We start from the raw sequence: 25929 nt of genomic DNA on the forward strand, positions 1-25929 counted from the left end.
CACATCTCCCTATTTTTCTCACCTCTCTCCTGCTCCTTATGCAGCTACTTCCTATACATCCTGTTTTGTCCTACTTTCTGGTATACTTTGCTTATTCCCATTACTAATAACTCCACATTATGCTCTACTTCTTGTTAATTATTAAAATCTCTGAAATATGTTCTGAAATATGTTTTATTACATGTCTGATTACTACTACTACTTAGAGCCTATAGCCACTTTGTTAACTATAGTTTTTGTTCATTGCAATTTCATTTTTACTCATTTTTATAACACCTTGTATTTACAGCAATTGTTTTATAGAAATTGTCAATTTTGCTGGAGCTTTTATTCCCAGGATTACAATGGAAGCAGGTTTATGACCCAGCCGGACACTACCCAGTTAAGAAATGTAAATAAATAAATAAACCCAACATTAAGTGACATCAGCATCCTTCAATATCTTTAACACAACAACATTTAAAAATAGACTAGGAAAACAAATTTCATGAAAGCCTTTAGCACCTGATCTTCAAAACAAGTAGAAAGCAGAAAGTTGGTTGGGAACACTAAAAAGGACCTTAAAATCAAGTAAGTATATGGGACCAGGAATTTACAGTTGCAGGTCAAAATAGTGAACACTTTTTAAGTTGTAGATAAAGAGCGAACTTTCTTTTAAATGGAGTTTTTGCCTGCACTCTTTTGTATGAGATTGTCATGCAGCAGGGTCAGGTAATATGCCCTTACCCAGCTGTTGTGCAATCTCAGAGTTGGCACACATAACTACCAGGGGGCATGGAAAGTGCAGGGGGGTCATGCCCACCCTGTAAAAAATATTACTTTTATTTTTGTTGTTTATGATCTTATCAAATTTGATGTAAAATTATGATTTCTTCGTTCACTCTTATGAGTGATCAATGTTTAATAAATACATACATATAAATGCATATACAGATACACAAATAACACATGTATACATATATACAGACAGAGAGAGATTACATACACAACTGCAAATATCATGAAGGTGCTCAGTGGGGCTGATCCGGGATCTACAAAACAATTAAAAGTGGACGGCGGAAGAACACTGAAAAGGAGCTTGGAAAGATCAGAGTCATAAAATTCGATGAAATCATTCAAAAAAAAAAAATCATTAATTGACACTAAAATATGACTAAAAATTCTAACTTTCTGCTTAAAGCAAAAAAACTTGTAGTACTTACTCCAAAACACCTTAACCAGAAACACACATTTCATATTACCTCAAGTAGCAACACAAAAATAGAAATCATAAGCCAAACTAAACAACGCAGAGTAATAACAGACTCAGATTTGACCACCACATACTTCATTTATTCAAGAAAACTCACCAAAAACTTGGCTTTCTCTATAAGGCTAAACACTAACTGACAAATCAAGCAAGGATTACCTTAGCAGTAACATACCTCCTTCCTTCTCTAGTATATGGTTCCCATATTCTTACAAAACATCAATACATATAAACTAAACTACCCTCCCACTACTACAAAATGAATACATTTGCAACCAGCCAACCTTTAAAACTCACCACTACCTTGCATTAAAACAATTAAACTGACTTGAACTCCCAAACCTGTTGACATGCAACTAATCAATACCTACAACCTACTGTACTCTCCAGACAAATGCCCAGCATTACAAAATACTCTTCTGTACTATTCACCCACTAGAGACCTTTATTCTAGCAATAACCTTTTAATACTTATCAGTAAGACCTTAAACACTGCCCGGAGATTCTCTCTACTCTCATTATGTGTCAAAGCTAAGGAATGAAAGCCCCACACAGTTATAAACAGATAGAAACTTAAATGGTTTCAAAACTTTACTTAAAGAGCGCCTGTGTCAAAGATGTCTGTAACAGCGCCTATGTCAAAGATGTCTGTTTTTCCTGCTCACCTGGCTAGTTAAACTCAGATTACTTTTCTCCAACTCTTACAGCAATTTTGCTTCCCAATCTTTTTGTACCTTATCACTCCTCCGCATATTGCACTTAGTTCCTAAACTCTTATTTTTCCACCTCCTGTTACACCCCTTCAATAATTACAATTCTTCCTCTGTCCATTTACCTTTCTGTTCATTTCCATAACTTCTCCTTTCATGTCTCTCATTATTTAAGCTACATTATACTTGACTGTCTGTAACTTATTACTAAACTCAAAAATACCAGTTTGATCTTTTCTCTGCAGTCATTATGCTTTAAATACATTAATTATTGTATTTCTCTATTCAATAATTATCCAATTTATGTTAAGTTCTCTTTTTCGTGTTATAATGTTATGTTCATGTTAGAAATATTTAAAAATCATGTAAATAAACTCATATATGGATGTTTTTACCCTACAACTATAAATGCACACCATATGCAACTTAATCGTGGAGCTTTTCTCCCCGGGCCTCCACTGAAAATGGGTTTTGCCCAGTTTAAATTTTCCTGGTCAACAAAGACAAATAAATAAATTGTAGAGCACCATCAGTTCATAAAAGGAAGCATGTTGTAATAAACAAATTAGAAAAAAGAAAACATGGCATTAAATGGAATAGTGATAGCATTTATCTGATGAACTAAGTAACAAGAAAGCAATGTAAAGGCAGAAGTAGGAAGGGAGTAGCCAAAACAACTACTGCACAACAAAATACGCCATTAAAAACGTCCACCAAGAAACATGGCACTGATCAGCAAAACATTTTGCTGTACAAACGTAACTCCTAATTCACTGTATATTACAAAAAAAAAGCGCTTCACAGGTCTGAAGCCAGCAGTGCACTACAGTGTTAAGTGTATGGCAAAATGAATACATATTTCTAAAATTATCAGTTAGTAAATCCTGTGTTAATCAGTTGTTCATTCCCTTGGCCTTCACTGAAGATGTGCTCTCCTCAGGGTAGCTAATCCAGTCAGGAAAAATAAAGAAGAAAATAAATCAAAACAAATTATGATACAAAAAAATAAAGAAAAAAATCTGATACAAGGAAAGAAAGAAAGAAAGAAAGAAAGAAAGCAAGCAACAATGACTAGACCAAAATAATTACTATGTCTATGTGCAGGCAACTTGAAAGTGCCATGTGCAACAATGAATGCAGCTACAACTTCATAACCACTATGACCATCATCACCTGTGCTACATTATAAAGACAGTATATACAATTAAAGGGACATGCAGCATAAGTCAAATGATGATATAAAGTTTTAACTACTTAGCCCAGACCAAATATGGCAAAAATTAAAGTCCCATGTCAAATGAGTAAGAAAGCAGCACTTTTCAAATAAAGAGATACGCAATATCAAAGGACACAATATGAAGAAAGGGAACAACACGGCAATATAATGAACATATTTTTCCACTCACCAGTTAGCCCACCAATGTCATGGTACACCAACAGGTACTGTATGAACTGGTGCCCATATGGCACTGCAGTTGGCATTATACTTAACTTTTTTTGAGCCTTTGTCATCAAGTTATCAGTTATGATACAGGCAGCACAAAGATGGAGACAGACAGACTCAGCAACTTCTTCTACCTTCCATCATTAGTTCGTTGTCAATGTCTGGGCAAAACTTAAGCAATGAATGCAGTAGGTGGGATCAACATATCAGCACTAAAGGAAGTACAAACTCATACCAATTAACCACCATTCATAATAATACAAACTAAGGAGTCAAAATGCTTAAAAAAGAAGGAAAACAGTGTTCTGGTCATCCACAATTCTTAACATCTAGGTAGTCTGCAGTGTTCAGACATCAAGCTTCCAAGTGCATGTATGCACCATGAGGGACATGGTGGGGGTAACAGATAGTTGTGGGGTGTGACACTACAAGTAGACTACAAACATTAACAAGAAGCCACTTGCAACACTGTACATCTTATTTAATAATTAAATTCACATGTTAGTAACCGACTATCTGTTGTCAAAACCTACTTTGCTACAACTTGGACTAGGTTAAAGTGAAAATCTAGATCTGACAAAACTTTATTATACCTGAAGCCAAGCATAGCTTGTTCACTGATCATGCCACAAAAATGGGCAATGCTCGTTAGCCCATGAAGTTTCTTAAAATAATGCTTAATCTCCACCTACCTACCTTCCTATTTGAATGTTTCTCCTATTTACACTTTGGAAGCCTACGGCTTTACTGTCCTCATAATAATGCCTCTCAAGTATTGTCAAAGCTCACTTTCTAGAAGAACTTGCTTACTGCAGTATTGTTCATACTGCAGTCAGAAAAAAACGTGTTGTCCTGTATCAAACTCATTCCAAAATTAGTTCTGTTACAGACTAATCTAGTGTGGATTCAAACTCCACAGCTATTCACTCATTTAGCTCACGCGTAATCTAAACCCAAAAGACAAATGGATTATATTAACTAGAACGTTAGCTGACATTACTGGCTTGGAAACATTCCTTGACGATCCAATGATCATTCTCAAAGCAATAATAAAAAGATGCACAGAGGGGAGATGAACTCACTCTTTGCAACACCAAAATGAATACAGTATCACAGTTAATTCAAAAGTGCATTCCCTTCTTCAACGATTGCTGCACTGCTCTGGTACATGCAGTACAAACTGTTGCTGCACTGACACTCCAGTTTCCGACCACCAGGACACCCAGTAGACACAGTATCAATACCTGACATTCCACATTTTTTTATTTTCCAGAAATGAAGTGAAACTTATTAAGTAACAGGAAAGATCCCAGATCCGTGGTGCCCAGCGTGTTGTCAACCACAATGCAGTCACTGTACTGTGATGCCAAAAAAAGCATACACTGCAACGGAATATAAATCCCACCTCAAGCAGCTTCAACTAAATGGGGATCTGCTAAGTAACATACTCTTAAAAAACATCGCTTCATCAAAAGAAATACTACATAAATATTGCTATATGTCCATAAACTCTTAGGTCACTATTCACACGAGTTCAGTATAGAGATAACCATAAACTTACTCGGTCTGAAGCCTGGATGGGCCATGATCTGAAGTTGCTAGTAACCAAAATTAAAATAAGCCCTTGTAACTAAAAAAATAAATAATAAGATGAAAATATTATCACCACCAAACAACGTGGAGTATTCGGGAATCAAACTAGTTTAACCCCCCAACAAACGTAAAACATCTGTCTAGTTTTCCCACGTACACAGAAGGACCGGGGCGACTATCTATTCTGACACGTCGACGATCCTCCTTCCAGCAACAGGGATTGGATGTTACACCACAATACGCATCACGAATGGGAGGACTGTTGTATGGGCGGGATTTAAGGGACATCTTATTTTGCAAGTGGGTAACGTTGTATGCCACTCGTATCAAATCTGTAGAATAATTGGTCACTGAGAATTTTTTCAGAAGGAAATTCTATAGTTTTGACAGGTACGCCCGTATAAAAAGTGGGTGTTTTATTTGTAGTCCTGGAGGAGAGCATAAGTAAAGTGGTGTGTTGAACCTTTGGAGATAGGACTTTGCTTTTAACAGTAATGTATTGAGCTCTTTTTTTCGTATGATGATCCTTTAAAATTTAAATACCCTGCAACTTTTTGGGTCAAGCAATTTCTTACATAGTTCCTCTAACTGCTGTAGCAAACTGTGCTTCTCCATTCGTTCTGAAAAGGACTTGCCATAACATTCTTCGACACTGAATCTTCTAAATTTCTCGTTTTCTTAAAAAAATGTCACACTCTGAGGCATATGAGAAGGGTCACTGGAATATGCAGTTGCTGATTTTTGAACTGCGTTTACTAATAGACATTAGAAGTGATGTTTTGTCCTGCAATGCTCACTGAAATGTGAGAATTTGTAAGAGAAGAAGAACCTGAACTGTCAAAATGTTCTCCCCCTCCCCCAACACACACGCACGCATATACTCTTCACTACAGGCACACGCAATATACGTGTGTGTGTGTGTGCTCGAGAATCAGGGACAGTTAAAATAATGTAAGACTAAGGCCCCCAAACAAGGTCAGGTTTTGAATTTGAATTTTACTGTTAATTCAGATGGAAAGGTCTACAGATTCTGGGTCAACATGCTTTTTCTGAAGAATAAGAAATACAAAACTATAATCGCTGTCATGATTGACTGATTGTAATCCTCTGAGATTTACCAGAAAATCAAAAGAATTTTGAGGGACAGGACAAAAACATGAATCAACATCAGTGACATTTTATAAAATCAGGAATAGTTGGGAGCTATGTTCAAAAGGACCTAGTAAATGCTAAGAATTTCAGAATTAATCAAAAGACAAACTCAAACAGCTGCTAATAGGGTTGCCACCTTTTCAAATGGCAAAAGTGGGACGTTTTGAGGACACACATCAGATTTTACAGGCCGACACATACCCACGGTCAGTACAAAGGCTAGAACTTAACTTTGTTTCCTAAATAAAAGTTTATTCTTGTAGCAGTTTAGTTGCTTATTATGTTTCTTGTAACATGTAGGTATTTTAGATACAGAAATAACTATTTTATGCAACTGTTACATAAAATATGGGACATAATTATGTCCTACAATCTCAGGACATTTGCCCTTTTTAATATTTTTTGTCAGGACACAACTACCCAAAGTGAGACAGGTGGTAACCCTAGCTGCTAAAGATGAGGCAAACCAAAAAAAATAGCAATGGTAACAAAACACAGGAGCCTCTTCACCATGTTAGCATATTTTAGCAGGAACACACAAAGCTTTCAAGATACACTCTTTGTCAATGTTTAAAATGCAATGTGCATTACAGCATTTACATACTCAATAAAATAACACAATATACAAACAAGCAATAAGAAAGCAGCCCTTGGTTTAAACAATTAAAGATCTTGTTTTTAAAATTGATTTAGTAATAATAATCATAGTATTTAATCCTGGATGCTTATCAAGAGCTAAATAATGTGTCCACTTGTATTCTAAACACTCAACCTTCACGTTAATATCACCACTATGCATACTAGGAGTCACTAAATCAATGACTCTAAAATTAAAACTGTGAATTACATTATTATTTATAATATGATTAGTTAATACATTGGTAGTAATCTATCTATGCATGTCAGATAGATGCTCTAGAATATGATCTTTAAGCATTGTGGAAGTTTTGCCTACATAAAAATAAGGACAGCATTCACAATTACCCAAATATCCTAAATTAAAAGACCTACATGTTGCAAAACAACGAAAAGAAAAGTCTTTCCTGTAAGCAGATGCTTAAAATAATTATTCTTGCTTATATACATACAAGCTTTGCAATCATAACAGGGTACAGTATTTTTTGTTCAGATGATATTCTTTCTATCAAATAAATTTTCTTTATGACATACCTGTTGTTTAAGATTTATTTCTTGTTTATAAACAATCTTTGGCACTGGTCCTAAAAGAGTTGAACTATCAGGTAATGCTGACAAGATAGAACAGTTATTTTTAATAACAAATCTAATATATCTTGTATGTCTATTAAATTTCATAATATAGCATATAGGTTAAGGTTTACTGGCTCACCTTTCTAAATTTCCCATATTTTCTGAAAAATCAGGTTTAGCAATAGTATTACATTCATTCAGTACTTTACACTTATTCAAATTCAATATATATATATATATATATATATATTTTTTTTTTATAGCCCTTATTTTGAAATTTACACTCCATGTTTTCTTACTCATTCTGACAATCATCCAAATCAGTATTCAGCCTACTTGCTGTCAAGAATTGACTATGTACTACATCATTATAGACATACCTAGGATGCATGCTATTATTATGTAAATAATTACAAGCTTGAGCATCCTTTTTTATCTTCTGGTTCCCAATCCATCTTGGTCCCTATATATACATATGTCCAAATAATGAATATAATACAATGCCCAGGTAGTTTTAAATCTCAAGAAATCAGTAGTACTATGTAAAAAAGAAGCACATTCATTCAAAATTAGCTCATCACCCTTCCATATCATAAACACATGCACACACACACACACACACACACACACACACACGCATATATATATATATATATATATATATATATATTTTTTTTTTTTTTAATTATTTTCCCATACCAATAAGCACATGTTTGCATAAGTATTTGCTATGGGAGTACCCATAGAAACTCCCTTTTTTGATGAAAATATTTATTATCAAATAAAAACTACATGGACAGTGGATTCTATTAATTATTTAGACATATGTATATATAGGGACAAAGATGGATTGGAATCAGAATGTATAAAAAGGGTGTTCAAGATTGTAATTATTTACATAATAATAATAATAATATACATCATAAGTATGTATATAATGGTGTAGTACATAGTCAGTTATTGATATGTTATAAAGAAACGTTATTAAATAGAAATAATATTGTTCAAACAAAGACTACTGTACCCTGTTATGATTGTACAGCTTGTACATATATAATTAAGAATTCTTTCAAGCATCTGGTTACAGGAAGGACTTTTTCTTTTCATTGCTTTGCAGCATGTAGGTCATCCAACTTAGTACATTTGGCTAATTGTGAGTGCTGGTCTTGTTTTTCTGCTTTTGTAAAAGTATCTACAGAGGGCTATGTAGTTGCCTTTAGAATACTTCAAGAATATACCCCTTTCCAGTATGCCACTGAAGAAGACAAGGCTCTAGTGGAATATGCATTGATACTGCCTGGAATAGATCTGCCATGGTGGGAATAACAAAAAAACAATATCTGTGGACAACCACCTGAAAATTGTCTGTTTAGACACAGGATGTCATTTTTTTTTACACCTTGATAAGAAATAAATAGCTAGTCAGCTTTTCTAACGTGCTTAGTTCTGTCAATATAGTACATGAGCTGCTTATGCATGTCCAGAGTATGCAAAATCTGTTTCCCTAGTTTTAGTTTCTGGGAAGAAAACTGGGAAATTGATGGCTTGATTCAAGGTTGAGGGGTTTGTTCTTAAAGATATCCTATCCCTATGGAAAATAAGATAATGGTCATCCAATATGAGCGCTTGTATCCCAGATACACTTTCTGCAGATGTCAGAGCAATGATGAGTACAGTTTTCCAAGTCAAGAACCTTAAATCAGATTGATGACCAGGTTCAAAAGGTGGCATAGTCAATTTCTCCAGCACATAGTTGAGAACACAAGAAGCTACCTGTTAACACGAAGATCTTGGGTGTATAACCCTTTTCAGGAATTGTTTGACAACAAGCAGAGATGAGAGAGGAGGAAACATGGGCAGACATGCTAAAATGGCTGCAAGATGAACCTTTATAGAGGAAAGGGTAAGGCCAGAGAAAAGTATCTCACTCAAATATCTGAGCACCAGTGGTAAAAAAATCCCTTATGGTACTCTGATTATTAGTTAGACAGCAACTAGAAAATCACTTCCACTTGCCAACTCAGGATGGCAGGCTTTCTTGCCTTGTTTAGTTTCTTTTGAATGTCCTCATTAAAAAGGTGCCTTAAAGATATTAAAGCTGAATCATCCAGTCAGTCATTTGAAGTTGATTGATACTGGGGTATATCAATCTCCCCCTGCCTTGTGTGAGCCGATCCAGTCTTTTAGGAACCTTGTGGTAATTACCCTTGGCCAATTCTTTGAGAAGGAAGAACCAATGTTGCCTGGGCCAAAAGAGGGTCACCACAATTATTTTAGGGGTCTCCTTCTGGATCTTCACAATTACCCTGGGAATCAGTGTTAAGAGTGGAAAAGCATAAAGGAACATTCCTGTTCAAGATAATGAAAATGTATATATTTTCTATGCTTGCTTGCAGGGAGCCCTGGAGCAAAACTTGTCTAGTTGCCTATTTTGAAAGTGGGTGAACAGATGTATGTGAGGTGTCCCCCACAAGTGGATCAATTCCTGAAAAAAACCCTCATTCATTTTTCATTTGAGAGGATCTGTCCTGGTCCTGCTCATCTTGTCTGCCACTATGTTCTGCTCTGATAGAATGTAAGATGGTTGCAGAGTTAAGGAATGTTGAAGAGCTAACTCCCAAGCTATATTACAAGCCTGCATAGGGGTATGACCTCTTACCTCTCTTCTTGTTTATATGCCACATGACTGTGGTTTTGCCTGTAATCACTTGGAGAGGTCCTGAAGACCAAAGGTGAATGAGAAATTTCAAGGCATGTTTCACTGCCAACATCTCTTTGCACGTTGGTCTGTCTGAAGAATTCATATGCCTTGCACTTTTATCCCTCTTGAAGCAGCTCCCCAAGCAAAATCTGACACATCTAGAGTGACAGACTAGATCATGGTCTGAGCAGAGTGTAGGGGAGACCTGGCTTTTGTTGTCTCCACCAAAGCAGCTCCCTTTTTATTAAGCCCCAAACTAGAATTTGAAACTACAGAGAATGCATATACTGGGTTTATGTGTTTGTAGAACCAACTGAATCTTTCTTATGTGTAATCTGGCTAGAGGTAACATGAAAGAAGCCATGAACCCTAGAATCCTGAGGAATTCTCTTGCTGTAGTTTGAGAATGATTAGAGAGGTTCAGTAAAACTTCCAGATAAAGATCCACCTTTTCTTGTGTTAAAAGACCTTTTGAAGAGTAGCATCACACAATCCTGTGAGGCAGTCAAAGATGACTTTTCAGTATTCATCTGGAAGCCAAGACTGGTCAAAAGAGACATAAACCATGTTAAGACTGCTTGACATTTGAATAACGACTCTACACGTCATCTAAAAAAGGAAATATGTGAATGTCATTCAGTCTACAATAAGCTACAACTCAGGCTAGGCATTTTGTGAATGCCCTTGAAGGTGAAGATAAACCAGGAGACAAGGCAGAAAACTGATAATGTGACCCAGAAACAGAGAATATTAGACATTTCCTGAAGCCTGTGCCTATGGAAATATGGTAGCAAGCATCTATTAGGTTTAGAGTTACCAAGTAACTCATTTGCAGAATGAAAGGTAACAGGTTCTGTACAAGCAACATTTTGAACTTTGGAACTTTCATGTAAAGGTTTGGAAATTAAGGGTCTAGTACTGGTGTCTAAGATGCCTCTTTCTTTGGTACCAGAAACATTCTTGACTAGAAGCCTTTACCTCTTTGACCTAGGCCACTTGTAATATGTCTCCCTAACTGTATAAAGATTGAAGAACCAGAGGAAAAAATTCTGTTTTGTTTTGAGAGTGAGAAGGTATTCCAAACAAACAAGGTTTTTGCATCCAATGTCATCTGTAGCCATCCTGCACCACTTTTTAACAACCAGGAATCCAAAACAATGTTTTGCCAAAGGAGAATATTGAGGGCCAGTTTTTAGGACTGATTGGGAGAGATATAGTCGGAGGTGAGGGAAGTGGGCAAGGAATGCAGATATAGTCATTCTGTACTGTTGGGTCTGTCCATTGTTCTGAAAAAACTTTTTTTTTTTTATTTTTGCCACCCTCCAGCCATCTTTTCTTGTCATCATGTTTGCTGGAAGAGGGCTGGTTTTGTTTGTTTGCCTTTTTAATATAAGAGGAAGGCCTATAAGATTTGTATTGGGGTACATGAAATATCTTAGTAAGTCTTTGAATTAATTTCCTTCTTTCATCATATTGTTTGAGAACATGGGTAATAGAAGATCAAAACAATACCTCATTATCTAAAGCTGAATCTAAGATTTTAGCCTTTACTTCATCCACAAACATTGGTTGCGTACCCAAGCAAATCTTATCAAAACAGTAGCAGTGGCTTTAGACACAGCATCTGCACAATTACACACACACTCTTCAAAGCATGTTTATATAACTGAGAAAGAGTATTTATTTATTTATTTTATTTTATTTTACATTTGTTTACTGGGAAAGTCTGACTGGACACAGGTCCATTTTCAGTGGAGGCCCAGGGAGAAAAGTTCCGGATAAATTACATAAATCAAACAGGAAGAGATCAACAAGACTTAGACTATGGATATTAAGTTATAACAGAGTAAATGTTCTAAGATAACACATAACAAACAAGATGAGAAATGTTAGCACATAGTTTCATATAGTACATAGTAAAAATATTATAGATTACTTACAACAGTGTTGATGATACTACTATAGAAATCACACTTAGAGGGCACCTCACTCAAGATGGGATACATAAGTATGTTACACTTATTGGGGTGGTGTGGAATGTTGAAGCTAGTCAGTAATGTTGGTAAGTAAAAGGGGTAAAACAATGCGACAGCAGAGATGTTGTGGATGGTCAAGTTGCTACCAAGTAGTAGGGGGTGAAGCAGCATAACAGACTTGGCTAGTGAAACATAATGTTTAGAGGGACAATAAAAACAAGATTTCTGGACCAATACAAGGCAAAATAAGATCAAGATTTGTGGTTCTAAGCAAGAATAGAGATGGATTAGTTCTAATAGATAGAGAAGGACTTTGTAAGGCATATTGGATTTAGATGGAGAATAGGTTGTTGAGTAAGTGTTTATCCTGGGGAGTCACAGGAGCATAACCAGGTATTCATATAGTGTGCTGTGAGGAGCTTTTTAAATCGTGTAGTGGAGCTAATGGAAATCAGGTGGTTAGGTAGGGTATTCCAAGCTTTAGCAATAGAATAAATGAAGATAAATTTCCCAGCATCATTATTATGTTTGATGACATCCAGGTGGTTTTGGGTACTAGATCTTAAGGTTCTTGTTGTAGAATAAGGTATAATTAGGTTGTGGAGTGCTGGAGTTTTAGCTGGGTAGTAATAGTATAGTTTGAGTGTCAATGACAATTGATTGAATTTCAGTAGATGAGGCAGCTCAAGCCACTTTAGTTGTTTGAGAGCTACACAGTGATGGGTCCTATATAGGGTCTCAGTAACAAATCTAGCAATCTTGTTATAACAAGATTCTAATTTGTTTAGGTCAGCTTTGCGGAGGTTCATTAGTATTGGGGATGTGTAGAGGAGGGTAGACAACAGATGTGTCCTGGACATAATGATTTTGGTGTGTTTAGTGAGAAATTGCTTGTTCTGGTAGAGGAGACCAAGTTTTTTATGAACCTTCTTGATAATTTGGGTTATATGAATGTCAAATTTTAGGTTGTTATCTATTTCTACACCTAACAGTTTGGTGTGGGAGGTAGTGGTGATCATGGCTTTGTTATTGGACATGATTGTAAAGTTGTCACATGGGGAGAGGATCTACAAGGGTTGAAAAGTTTTCTTTTACTTGGATTTAGGATAAGCCGGGAGTTAGTGAACCAGGTCTCAGCTAATGAGAAGCCGTTTTGGGTTTGGGAATGAAAGTTATCTAGTGTGTGGGCTCAGCATATGAGGGTGGTGTTATCAGCATATTGTACTACTGAGGCATTAAGTATGGAGGATGAGAGCTGATTGGTAAATAGAAAGAAAAGTAGTGGACCTAGTAAGGATACTGGTAGGAGAGTGGATAGTTGGTTCTGCCATTTTACTGCTTGTTGGCGTCCTGATAGGTAGCTTTTAAACCAGGGGATAGAGGGGGTGCTGAGGTTTAGGGTGGATAGTGTATTAAAGAGTCTATTATGGTTGACCATATTGAAAGCTTTGGACAGATCTACAAAATGGCAAAAACAAATTGTCCCTTGTTTCTGTGGTGGTTAATTGTGTTGGAAAATGACATTAGAGCTGTGGTGGTGCTGTGGAAGGGTCTAAAGCTGTGCTGATATCTAGTTAGTAGATTGTTTTTTAGAAGATAGTCCATTAGCTGGGTGTGAACGACTCTTTCTAGTATTTTTGATAAGGATGACAGAAAAGCAATTGGTTGGTAGTTACTGAGTTCTAAGGAGTTGCCACCCTTGTGTAGTGGTATTATGTGGGAGATCTTCCATATAGTAGGTACTTTACACTCTGATATTGATCTATTAATTAGAATAGCAATAAGATAGGCTATAGCTTCTGCAGCTAGCTGTAGGAATTCTGCTGGTAAATTATCTGTGGCCAGTGTGGTAGGTTTAATCTTGTGGAAGAGTTTTAAAAGAGATTTGGTTGACATTGGGTGCAAGCTAAAGTGGGAGATATTAGCTTGTGTGTTTGTGCTATTTTGTGTGGTTGGTAAGACAGGACAGCTACTGTTAATTTGGGTTTCTGCTAGGGCCTTAACTGTTTCGGTGAAACATTTATTGAACTGAGTGGGGTTATTATCATGGTTGTTTACTGTTGCAGGTGTAGGGGTACTGGATTTGCCTGGTTGAAGTATAGAATTTATAGTGGCCCAGAATCTTTGAGGGTTGTGAGTTTATTTTTCCTGGAGGTTTTGGTAGTAGTTGATTTTGTCTAGTTTAATGAGTTTTTTGGCTTTATTATGGAGTTCTGAGTAGTTTTTTTTGTTGTTGATTGAGTTGTTTTCATGAAACTGTATCCATGCTTTGTCTCTGTCTTTGAGAATGGAGCCTCTGAAGGAGTCGAAGCAGTTTGGTTCAGAAAAGAGCTTTTTCTGTAGGAGGAGTGGAAGCTAATTCCTTCAGACTGTCCATATGACATAGCATACATTCCCACATGCTTGCCAATTCAGAATGCTGAAGGCTAAAGTGGAAAAAGAAAACATTTTCTTACCTATATAGTCTAACATTTTACCCTCCTTATTGCCAGGAGAAGGACTGGTATTGAGCACCAGTCTGTTGCCAGTATGAGATGCAGTGAAAACGACAACAGGGTCTGACCTATGGTGACAGAAAAGAAATGTATTAGTCTGAGTTACCTTATAGAGCTTATCTAGGGACCAGTGTCTGGGTATCAGGATGATTACAGGCAGCGTTCAAGGCATCCTTCAGGGCTGGCAATATAGAATGAATTGAGGTACTGCACATCCTGTAGTAGCACACAAGACCTTCTCAGTTCAAGGAAACGTCTATTTCTTCCTATAGGAATACCTCATTCGTCCTAGCAATGATCTGCTTAAACAAAAATTCCTCCATAGGAGGATAAGAATTAAAGTTTTCTTCACAATCAGAGAACTGGGCTTGGGAATCTGTAGGAGAAGAAAAACTATCTCAGACAAAATCATAATAGTAAGCATCAGTACCTGTTTCCTCAGGAATAATTTGACAAAGAATGCCTATCTGTAAAGGCTTCTGTATGCCAGGGTTTACTGCCTGTAATGCCTATCCAGCCAAAACAAGGAACTCGTCTTTTTTAATGGTAATAACTTCATCAGAAGAACAGTGTTTAACTTTATGTTTTTTCTTAACAGGAGTTCCAGCAGAAGACGACCAACTTGAGAGGGATATCTGGCCAGTCTAATGGACCCTAGCCCTGGTTACACCAAGAAAAATATCCCAGAGTGTTTCCCTAACCAACAGAAGATGATTGTCCCATGCCTGTAATGAACACAGAAACAGCCAAAGAGAACATGGCTGAACCCAAGTTCATGCTAGCCAAAAGGGCTGCAATAGAGGAAGCTGGAGAGTAGAGTTAGTGGTCTGAGGAACAACCAATAGCCAGTGCAGATTCATCAACCATCAGCTGAAGTACAGACTGAATCCATGACAATAGTAAGGACTCCTTGTTAAGTGATTTTTTTCTTCTTGGGTCCTGTAGAAGAAGAGACAGCTGGACCGGAGTGAGTATCCATGCTGAAACAGAATAAGAAGCACCAAAAATGATGTGTTGCTGAAGTGGGTAAGTCAAAAGGTAAGTTATCACTGAGTGCTCACAAGCAGTACATGTACACTCATTTCCCTTTCCCAGTCCTTTAGGTTATACAAAATAAAAGTAGAATAAAATTTCCCTGTCAGTACTGCTCAAACACTCACACACTCCCTGACAGAATCAAAATGGCAGCTAGGTCTTCATATAGTAAGCATAAGCATTAAACTTAGAGACAATTTCCCACCTGTTCCACAAAATTCATCATTACACAATCAATACACATTTTTTCTCAATATTATCCCCAAATACCAATAAAGATGATATTGTGAAAAAATACCTGGTTTCTTAATGGTGAAATACTATTTTTCTTAAAAAACAAATAAATTACATATTTCTTAAAAGGGAAATAATTTCTGAATGGAAGGGTTCCCCAAATGGAACTTATCTGCAAGATACTAAGGTGCAGACCGATTGCTGCTCTTGAGAAGTCTAAGGAATGCCTTTTCTCGTGACAAGAAAGTAGTGAATCAAGCTTCATTCTGACTGCTGGTTTCCATTCATGGAATTAGCCAATAAGCAGTCAGAGGGATGGACTGGGGGGTGCTAGAAGTTTGAAGCTAGCTGGTTGTTTCCAGGACAGGAAACAACTCATGCAGCCTAAGGGCCACTGCAGCAGTGGTATGATAAACACAGCATATATCAATGCAATCAAATCCAGATATGCAGTCACTATAAAAATCCTAAATCTGCTGCACCTACAAAAATATTAATATGTTAAAAGGCATATTTTACAGATAGCAGCTTAAGTATTTATTTCAAATAACATGTAAAAAGAAATGTCATTAACAGCATTATATCTGGTGGTATATCGGCCATTTTTATCACATAAGGAAGGAAGGTATGCTTACAGTGTTCGTTGACCTTTTAGGAATAACAGCTTGACGATCAAGTTGATTCTCACTTTAGCTACAGTAGAGAGTTGATTATCTGAATTAATTGGGACCTAGGGTAGTTCAGATAATCAAACTGTTTGGATAATCAAACATACACTGAACCGGATAAAAAACTTCTAAAATCTTGCTTTTTCTGCATACAGGGCATATACTTTTTGAACCATTCAGCAATTCCAATGGACAATAAAGAATATTTTTCACACACAAGGGGACTACAAGCTCAGAAAACATGTACAAGCAAATACGTATAACTTTTACATACTCAGGCTTTATGATTTTTCCTATCTGACAACTTTGGAAGGTTGCATTCGGCTAATTGACGTTACGGATAATCGACATTCAGACGATCGACTCTCTACTGTATGACAAACTGACTCATTATTAAAACTAAGGTGAAGGTAAATTCTCTCGCATTAACAATGTCACTTTAGTGTTTCAGAAAAGAAAAATACTTGGTTAAAGTGCTTTTTCCATTTGACACAGTAGTCATTGGCCTTCTTGTCTTGCTTATCTGGGCTGAATAGAATCATGCTCACATTCTTCTTTCTCAACAGAATAGGTCATTCTCTTTTAATACTTTCTTTAGTCATTCTTTTTGCATCAGCCCATCTTTTCTTGTTGTTATTCTTCCTCTGATTTATATTATATATATATATATATATATATGTGTGTGTGTGTGTGTGTGTGTGTGTGTGTGTGTGTGTGTGTGTGTTCATAGTTTTTGCCCATAAGTCTAGTTGTGCAAGGATATCTTGCTCCTGAAATTATCATTTTGAGTAGCAGTCTGGCATTTTATTCATCTCCTAAAGATAGATGATTTTTTTAGTGAATCCCTTTAAACTTGACAGTTCCTATATATTGGCTAAACTTTAGCATGGAGAGTTTTATTAGTTTCTATGGCTTATGACCATAGAGGAAACATCTTCCTGCATGGATTTTTTCTTTTTGTGCATGCTTCCATTCAAAGCTAAGCACAAACTACCACTACCTGAAGAGTTAAAAACTAACTCACCAGTTGGTCCAGACAATCTTCTGTCATGGTTCATATTCCTCTGTAAGGACTTCTTAACCCCCCCTTCTTTACATTTATAATCTCTGTCTAACTCAAAATGTCAAACCTCATATCAGGAAAACAGTCAATGTTAAACCCTGTCCTAAAAAGATAACTACTCCCACACCACTCACTTCTGTCTCATCTCTATTCTTCCCACACTTGATGAAGTCATGAAAAATTAATTTACAATCAACCCACCCATTACATATCCCAATATTATCTACTGTCCTCAAAACAGCATGGCTTTTGGGGTGGAAGGAACACATGTACCTCTCTCTGGACCCTTAGGAATAACATTCTCCTGGCTATGGACAAAGGTCTCCTCAATGGAGCCATGTTTGTTGACCTCACCAGAGCCTTCATTCTAGATGACCATAACATACTTTCAGATCACTTAGCTGAAAATAAAATTAGCCCATATACAACTCCTTGATTTAAAAAAATATTGTACCAATCATCATATCTGTGTGCAGTTTCAAAACACCCTCTTTGCTCCCACCTCTCTCCTTAAAGGAGTCCCTCAGGGCTTCATTCTGGCTCCCCTTCTTTTATCCATTTTCATTAATAAACTGCCACTCAACCTCCCTTACCTTCCTCTCTTACATTATGCTGATGACATGGTATTATTTTGTTCAAACCCAACCTCCTCTGCCATACAGAATCAACTACAAGCTGATTTTTATTCTCTTATCAAACAGTTTAATAAAAAAAAACTAATTCTTAGCACCATGTTTGGTACCTCTCCTTAATGCAAAAATTATTCACAATATTTTATCCTTGACCATCTTGACAACCCCATTGATCAAGTTATCTCCTTCAAATAACTTGATATTTGGCTTGATTCCTCACCAAACTTTATGCTTCACCTAGAACATACATGGAAACAAATAAATTCCCTCCTACTTTGGTCCAATAAAATTTCCCCCTTTTCCTCCAGACCAACCAGGAATGCCACAGAAAAGGAATTCTACTAGCTCAGCTAGAATATGGACTTACCCTGGTTGCAGCAGTTTAAAAAAAATACTCCACAACTCTCCAGACTATAAGCAAATCTATCTTCCATTTCATTACACTCTGCCCTAGGAATGAGCATAATTGTATCACTCTTTATAAAGCCAACTGGCACATTGTTGGACAGGCAGCCAACCTTCTACGTGGCTCATAACTCTAGAAGCTCCTCAAAGAGAACTTATGTCCCTCCCTTGCCTGCAACTTGATCAGATGACCCCCCATTACAATCTAAGAAGTCTAAACCCCTCTAGCCCACTCCTTTAACATCCAAGAACCAAACGTCATTGCACTAACCATGCCTCTCCATCCTAGGCCACAAATTGTAGGAGACTCTCCCTCCAAATCTTAAAGACCTCACTTCCTACCCCTCCCCAATTCTCTGCACAGCTTTGAGATAATTTCAAGTCCTAGTGAAACTGCCAATGCTTTCCCTCCGGATACATTACCTAATCCGCCACTCTTCCCTTCACCAGCCATGCACCCTTCTCTCCCTCATGTTAATTCTATATACTAATCTGTTGACATTTCTTCTAAATTGTACATATTGGATATAATTAACTCCTGTGTGCCCTTTCCTTACTTTTGCTATCTTTTATACTTCATGATCTATCCCTTCATCTTCTCTCCATACTCTAATCATCCCTTCCCATTTTTCTTACACTGTGTACCCTGTTAATATTACTGTTATTTATTCATTGCTATTTTAACATAGCATTCTGTTTGTATTCAGCACACTTATTCTTAACTTGCTTTTCTGCGGTTACATAAATTTGTCAGGCTGAGACTGAAATAGGTACTGCTGGATCAGTACTCAACCTTGTTTACCAAACTGAATGAATAAATACATGCATACATACATAAATACCCTAAATTAGTGACTGTTTAAAGATAGACCATTATCAATATTCGCTTTCTATAACTGTCCCAAAATAACATATATAATCAAAAGTTGGATCTGTTGCATGTGAAGATGTGGAAAGTACTGGTTCCACCAAAGGGAATTTTGAGCAGTCATTAATAACAATTAATTATTGCTCCTAGCTATGCATGAACCCACAATAATTTGTGTACAAATCTGTCAATTGTCATCTTGGGCATGCTGGCATTTGTGTCAGCACAAACTGATTTTGTCTTGCATTGGCTTGCCAGGGCAATCTACATTTGTTTTATACCTATAAACAGTCTGTATAATTTGCACTACACATCCTTCTGTTATGTTTATACTCTCATTTGTTGTCTCATCTTTTTTTTTCTTATTTTTCTACAGTTTAATGCTTAGCAGTACAACTTTCTTTGCTATGTTGCACCATTGTGGATTCCGTTCCCTGTAGTCAATCAAAATTAGCTCTCATTGACAAAACTTTTATTTACTCTTATTTCTGTCTTCAAAACAGCCGTTTTGTAGGCAGTCTATTTTAACTGTATAGTTAACATTTCTTGGCTTTCTGCTATTCTTGCTTTGACCTTAGAGCATTACTGTTCTTATTGGCTAATATAGTCATTAATTAACTTAGGTCTACCAACATCTTTATTACCAGATTAATTTTTTTATCTATTCTGCATTATCATTTGTACTTAATTGGTGAGATTTAGAAACATGTTGTTTACTGCAGAGGTCTAGTTAGTCAGGGTATGCACTAAACACATCATTACACAATTCAGCGGCAACAGTTTGGCACCACATACCATCTAACCTGTTACAGCATTCAAAAAGGCAGATCAAGTGCAAAGGAGCAGAAACATGACTAAATGGTAGCATACTATTTAGAAACTGACAGAGCATGTACCATACCCAACTTAATGCACACTGATAATACTCAAAAGATAGGTCTATGATTCATACAGGAAATCCTGATGTAAGCAATGTCAAACCATAGTATAGGTACCTGAAGCTCACAGGTACCCCATTATATAAATTAATTTAGCAAGAAGAACACACAGGCATCCTAATCAAGTTTCTTTTTCCACAAAAATGTTTTATAGAATATAGTACTTATCTTGCATTTTATCATGTCTAAATTCACTGAAGCTTCCTCTAGATGAAAAAAACTAGCTGAAGCTTCATCTTAAAAAAAAAAAAAAATTGAAGGGTAGAAAATACCACAGGGCCCCATGTGGGTCTTCACCCCTGACAACCCTTTTACTTTTATGCTCTAACTCCATGGCCATAAAACCACAGAGAAAAAATAATATTCTGCATCCTTTCTGTCACTACAGAAACTGCACCAGCAGTGATTTTCCTGTATAAAATAAGATCAGAGAGTTACAGATTGGCTGAAAAGAAATTAGTGAGTCTAAGTATATTCATATATATGTAACATAAATATGGAACTGCCACAATTCATCAAAACATCATCTCATCAAACAACAACCGATCAAGCACAACTTATCAATAAACAGCTAATCAAAAAAAGCTCAAAAGACAAACAGAACCTTTTTGTGCAGGGGGACAAACACCTCCGCACTCCCAATATGGGAACCTCCCCCACTAATTATATATACCAACTCCAAGATCACACTACAGAGAGAAAAGGGAAAATCCCCAGTCCCCACTGTACTGCAATCTTGCACAGAACAACTGCTAGTATATTCGATTAATTTATTTTCATTCAGCTGTCCCAGCACTTTCTTGGGTTTGACAAGTTACTGTTCCTTGTATGTAACCCATGGGTCCAGTTTCAAATCATGAAATACTGAAATACCAAATTTTAGTATAGCGAGACGACAAAGTCAAAAACCACTACAATGAAAAACTAAAAAAAGAACTTCAAAATACTGAATCTTCATAATACTGAAGTTATATGACACTATTTTTCAACACAAACTCCACCACACAAACAAAAACAGACACACAACAATCCACCCTACAACAAAAACAACATACAGAACACACACACCATAAAACCCAACATATCAATGTATAAACAGGGGGGGGCAAGCCCTCCTGCACCCCTCACACCCCCTCTACTTTTATATACCAACTCCGAGGTCGCACTACCCCAAACAACATAGCAAACCCACCGGTACTCACCCTACAGTCCACTGCACACTTTCACATGTACACCCACGAAAAACACACATGCTACACATGTACAAACATTAACATTTACACACACACACACACACACACACACACACACACACACACACACACACACACACACACACACACACACTTTCTCACCTACCTAACCCAACTGACCCCTAACACTTCCACAAAGCTTCAAAAACAAAACACTAAAACCCATAAAAAACACATACTTACCTATTTCGAGACATAAGCACACATTGGCCACCATATCTAAACCCCAGAAAACACTATCCCTAAAGACAGCACACTATTGGCTACACACCACACCACTACTACCGCAAATTTGAAAACCTAACATTTGGGAATATGCAGTTTCGAATAACTCCACTTTCATTATTTTTGTCTCGAAATCCTGAAATTCTAGAGTTTGGTATTTCGAGATTGCAAAGTGGACCCATATATATATATATATATATATATATATATATATATATATATGTGTGTATATTTACATAAACATATATATATATATGTGTGTACACATTAGAATGAAGAACTGTATTGTTAAGAGGATACTTTGCTAAGGTCATGCAAAGACCACCAATGCTGTTTTGCCTTATCAGTGCTGCAGATGCACTACTGCCCCCTGTGTTCCTGTCTTTCAGATGCACAGGCCAGTCATGCTTAAAAACAGAACATAGCCAAGCAGTGACAGAATTTTGGGGAGTAGTAAGGAATAGTGGGAAGCAAATATGAGTTGTATACATGACTGCAGAATGATGCAAGTTAATGACCTCTGTATTCAAAGTGTGTGTTGTAGTCTAGAGTACCATTTGGTGTCCCGTTGAGAACTGAGTACCATACTATGTACATACCTCCATTATAGTGACTCGTACGTACACACACACACACACACACACACACACACACAGACACTCACACTTTCAGACAAACCCATTCTTAGTGGCATTTTTATAAAGCCTTTTTAAGCCACATTGCTTTCAGTCTAATGTAATATTTTCATGCAGTTTCATTCCTTTTATAAAAAAGAAAAAAAAACTGCATGTAGCCATTCAAGGTAATAAAGCCACACATACTCATGGTTACACTTCTTTCTAATGAATAAAATGCCTTGGCTACATTTTCTGCACTATTGTGTCTGTGGGTCTGGAGGTGGCACAGATTACTGCTCTTCATTAAAGCTAAGGCAGATCCATATACAAAAGCATTAATATTGTTTGTGTATAGTGCACTCATTGGGAATGTGGCAAATATGGCTATGGCCATGGCATTTTAACCCTGAGACTGTTTCAACAGAGGAGACTGCATATTATTAGACTGACAAGTGTTCAGTATTTACATCTTATCAAAAATCCATCCTGACATGAACTGTCTAACTGAAACATTCACGATCTTTACCTTTGAACGACTTCTCAGATTTCTGTAGAGGACAACAAAATAATTTATGGCCCATTGAATGAAAACCACATAGTCTGGTTCAAGAACCCTCACTTACAGAATTCTCGTCTCGAGTCTTTTCTGACAAGTGTCCATTGCAAACTTGCAGTGTGGACTAGTAACGAATTGACAGTGTATTTCTGTGGCTATAATAGTCTCCCAGACCCACTGCAAGTCTTCCCTGATTCTACAAAAGGGTACTCGGCCATTAGTTCTCATTAATGTTAGATTACATTCTAAGACATTTCTCAACGTTTAAAAAAATTATCAGTGGCAGATCTTTTCAGGACAAGACAAGGAAGCAGTGGGACATATGGTACAGTACTTTATTTTATTACTAGGATGTTTGCATTATTTTTTTGGTAAGACACAACTTTACAACTTATTTCTGCACTGAGAAAATAGGGACAGATGACAAATGAATGCACAAATCCCATGTGGAACTGCTGCCAACATTCATGAATAGGTCCACTCCACACTTACATATTTTACCATAGCATCATTTACATATTTGCATAAACTCCATATCCTCAGAGTACATTTCCACATCTGAACTTAAAGACTTAGTCAACAGTTTCAGTACATTACAATTTCAAAGTGTGTATCTATTCTCAAGTCAGAGAAGGCTATGCTCTATGGTGTATAAGCATTTATTACAACAGTCTTTATCAGATCTTAAGTCCACGAGTAAAGCCCCGCTACTTTATAAACACAGGATCGTGCACTTGTATAGTATGTCGAAAATCTGCTAAAACTCAATGCTGCTGTTTGCCTAAATTCTGAACTACAGTACTGTCTCACCACTGTATATCTAGTAAATTTATTTCTCATTTGGGAGGTTCTGCCCAAAAATGATAGCTCAATAGTCTACCATGTAATGAACTATAGCCTCTTCTTTTTTCTACAAATTATATTCTTACTTAAAATGACAGCAGACTCTGTTCTTTCTCAACAGTTTTTTTTTTTTTAGTTTTGGTGATGATAATGGTTCTTATCTAAGGTCCTTTTCTTATTTTTGCAACAATGTTATCAGAAGTAGGAATTATATTACACCATTCAGACAAGAAAACATTTTATCATTAGGAAATATTAACGGAAGTGTTTCTCACTTCCTCAACTTTCTTCTCACCATTAACCCATAAACTGTTAACCTTCACAGCATCATGTGCTATGGTTGATGAAGCACCATTACAAATTGTAGTGTAACAGCACACAGCCTTATCAACCCCCTGCAGCCATCATCCCCCATTGCATCTGAGTACATTCTCAGATAAGTTATATTTCTCTGTATTAACCAACATCATATTTAAGCCTCATCTCCCCACAAAGTATGCACTTATTTCTCCTGGAAAATGTCTTTTTCTAATTTAGTCACCTCACAGTAAGACACTGTCCGGTTCGATTCTCAGCTAGAGCGTCTTCTGCATGGAGACATGCGTGAATGGGCGTACCTTTGTTGAAGGTTGTGCATCAGGGCTGGTAACTTGGCAGGTAAAAATCAACTACCAATCATTAGCGGACCGGAGTTCCGCTGTGGTGACCCCTAACCAGGAAAAGCCGAAAGACACAACATTTTATATATTTTCAGTGTTTGTCTGGCAAAATGTCTAACTCCATGTCATGTTACTTAAATGACCTTTGTATAACACTGTATAAATTTGCTTCTCTTGTTTTTTTTTGTTTCGGACCTATTCTCCCTGGGCCTCCACTGTAAATTAACCTGGTCCAGTTGGAATTTCCCGGTTAACAAATGTAAAATAAATAAGAAAATACAAAGCGAACTGGACGACCAGGAAAGTAAAATTTTATTGAGCGCTTTCGTCAATTATTAACTATGACTACTTCAGAATAAAATCAAGTTACACACTGAGTCTTATATAACCAGTGCAATAACTCAATTAAAAAAAAACTATAAAAAGTACATCCACTTTTAAAGGTACAGGCTCCCTTAATACATTTTACTAGCAAGTCATGTGAATTTTGACCATAGGTATTATATCTCTTTGTAACTATATTTTCATAACCAAAAACAAATACAATCAATAACATTCTTGTCATGGTTGTAAAAAACATGGAATATTTAAATGCAGAAGTCTGCTTTTAATTTTAAAAAGCTGTTAAGTGAAACCATATCATTAAGCCCTGGGCTAGTGGTGGCATTGACCCTCAATTGCCATAATAGTTCTTTATACTCCAGTAAATGGTCAATAGGGCCACCCCTTTCATCTATGATGATCTGTTCAAGAACTATAAACTTGAAATAGTGACCTGGGTGAAGGTTGATATGTTTGGCTAATGCATTTGTAATATTACATTTATCTAAATCATAAATATGTTGATAAATGCGGGTTCTAAAAGCATTTTTGGTTTTTCCGATATAGAAGCACATACAGGTTTGACAAATGCTGGCATAAATGACTTTTTTGCTACCACAATTGTATTTCTGAAATAATCTAACCCATCCATAACCTTTGAGTAAAACCCTGTCTCCCTCTAGTATGTGCTTACACTGCATGCACTGCCCATATTTTGTCATTTTTCCCAGTCTACCGGTGGTACTACTAGATGGATTTCTTTCAAGGATATTCTTGATGCTGGTGTCCTTTCTGTAAACCACTATGGGGGCTTCACCAACCTTCTGACCTATGCTTTCATCACTGTTGAGGATGAACCAGTTTTTGAAAACAATGTCCCGAATCAGTGGGAACTGTGCAGTGTATGTAAGGATGAGCCCATTGTGAAAACGATCAGTATGGTAGTTACTGTTCTCCAACGGTGCACACAATCTGGTAATATCCATTCCTAGTAAGGGATAGAAATGTCCCTCTAATCTCTTTTTAGTAACTTCTTCCAACAAAGGTGTAACAAATTCTTTCGGATATCCTCTTCTTTAAAGC

At 36.7% G+C, this 25929-nt stretch overlaps 1 protein-coding gene across 1 annotated transcript in view; it reads right to left on the reverse strand.

Annotated features, from left to right (window-relative positions):
• YIF1A (Yip1 interacting factor homolog A, membrane trafficking protein) overlaps nucleotides 1–5214 on the reverse strand; it is a 466700-nt gene extending 461486 nt beyond the window's left edge. The window contains exon 1 of the mRNA XM_044075685.1: nucleotides 4965–5214. Within this exon, the coding sequence (XP_043931620.1) occupies nucleotides 4965–4989 (25 nt within the window). The 5' untranslated portion in view covers nucleotides 4990–5214. The remainder of the gene's footprint in view (nucleotides 1–4964) is intronic.
• Nucleotides 5215–25929: the final 20715 nt, after the last annotated feature.

This window comes from Protopterus annectens, chromosome 6.part1 (assembly GCF_019279795.1).
Source record: "Protopterus annectens isolate FY-2018-M chromosome 6.part1, PAN1.0, whole genome shotgun sequence".
In the NCBI taxonomy this organism is placed as follows: Eukaryota; Metazoa; Chordata; order Ceratodontiformes; family Protopteridae; genus Protopterus; species Protopterus annectens.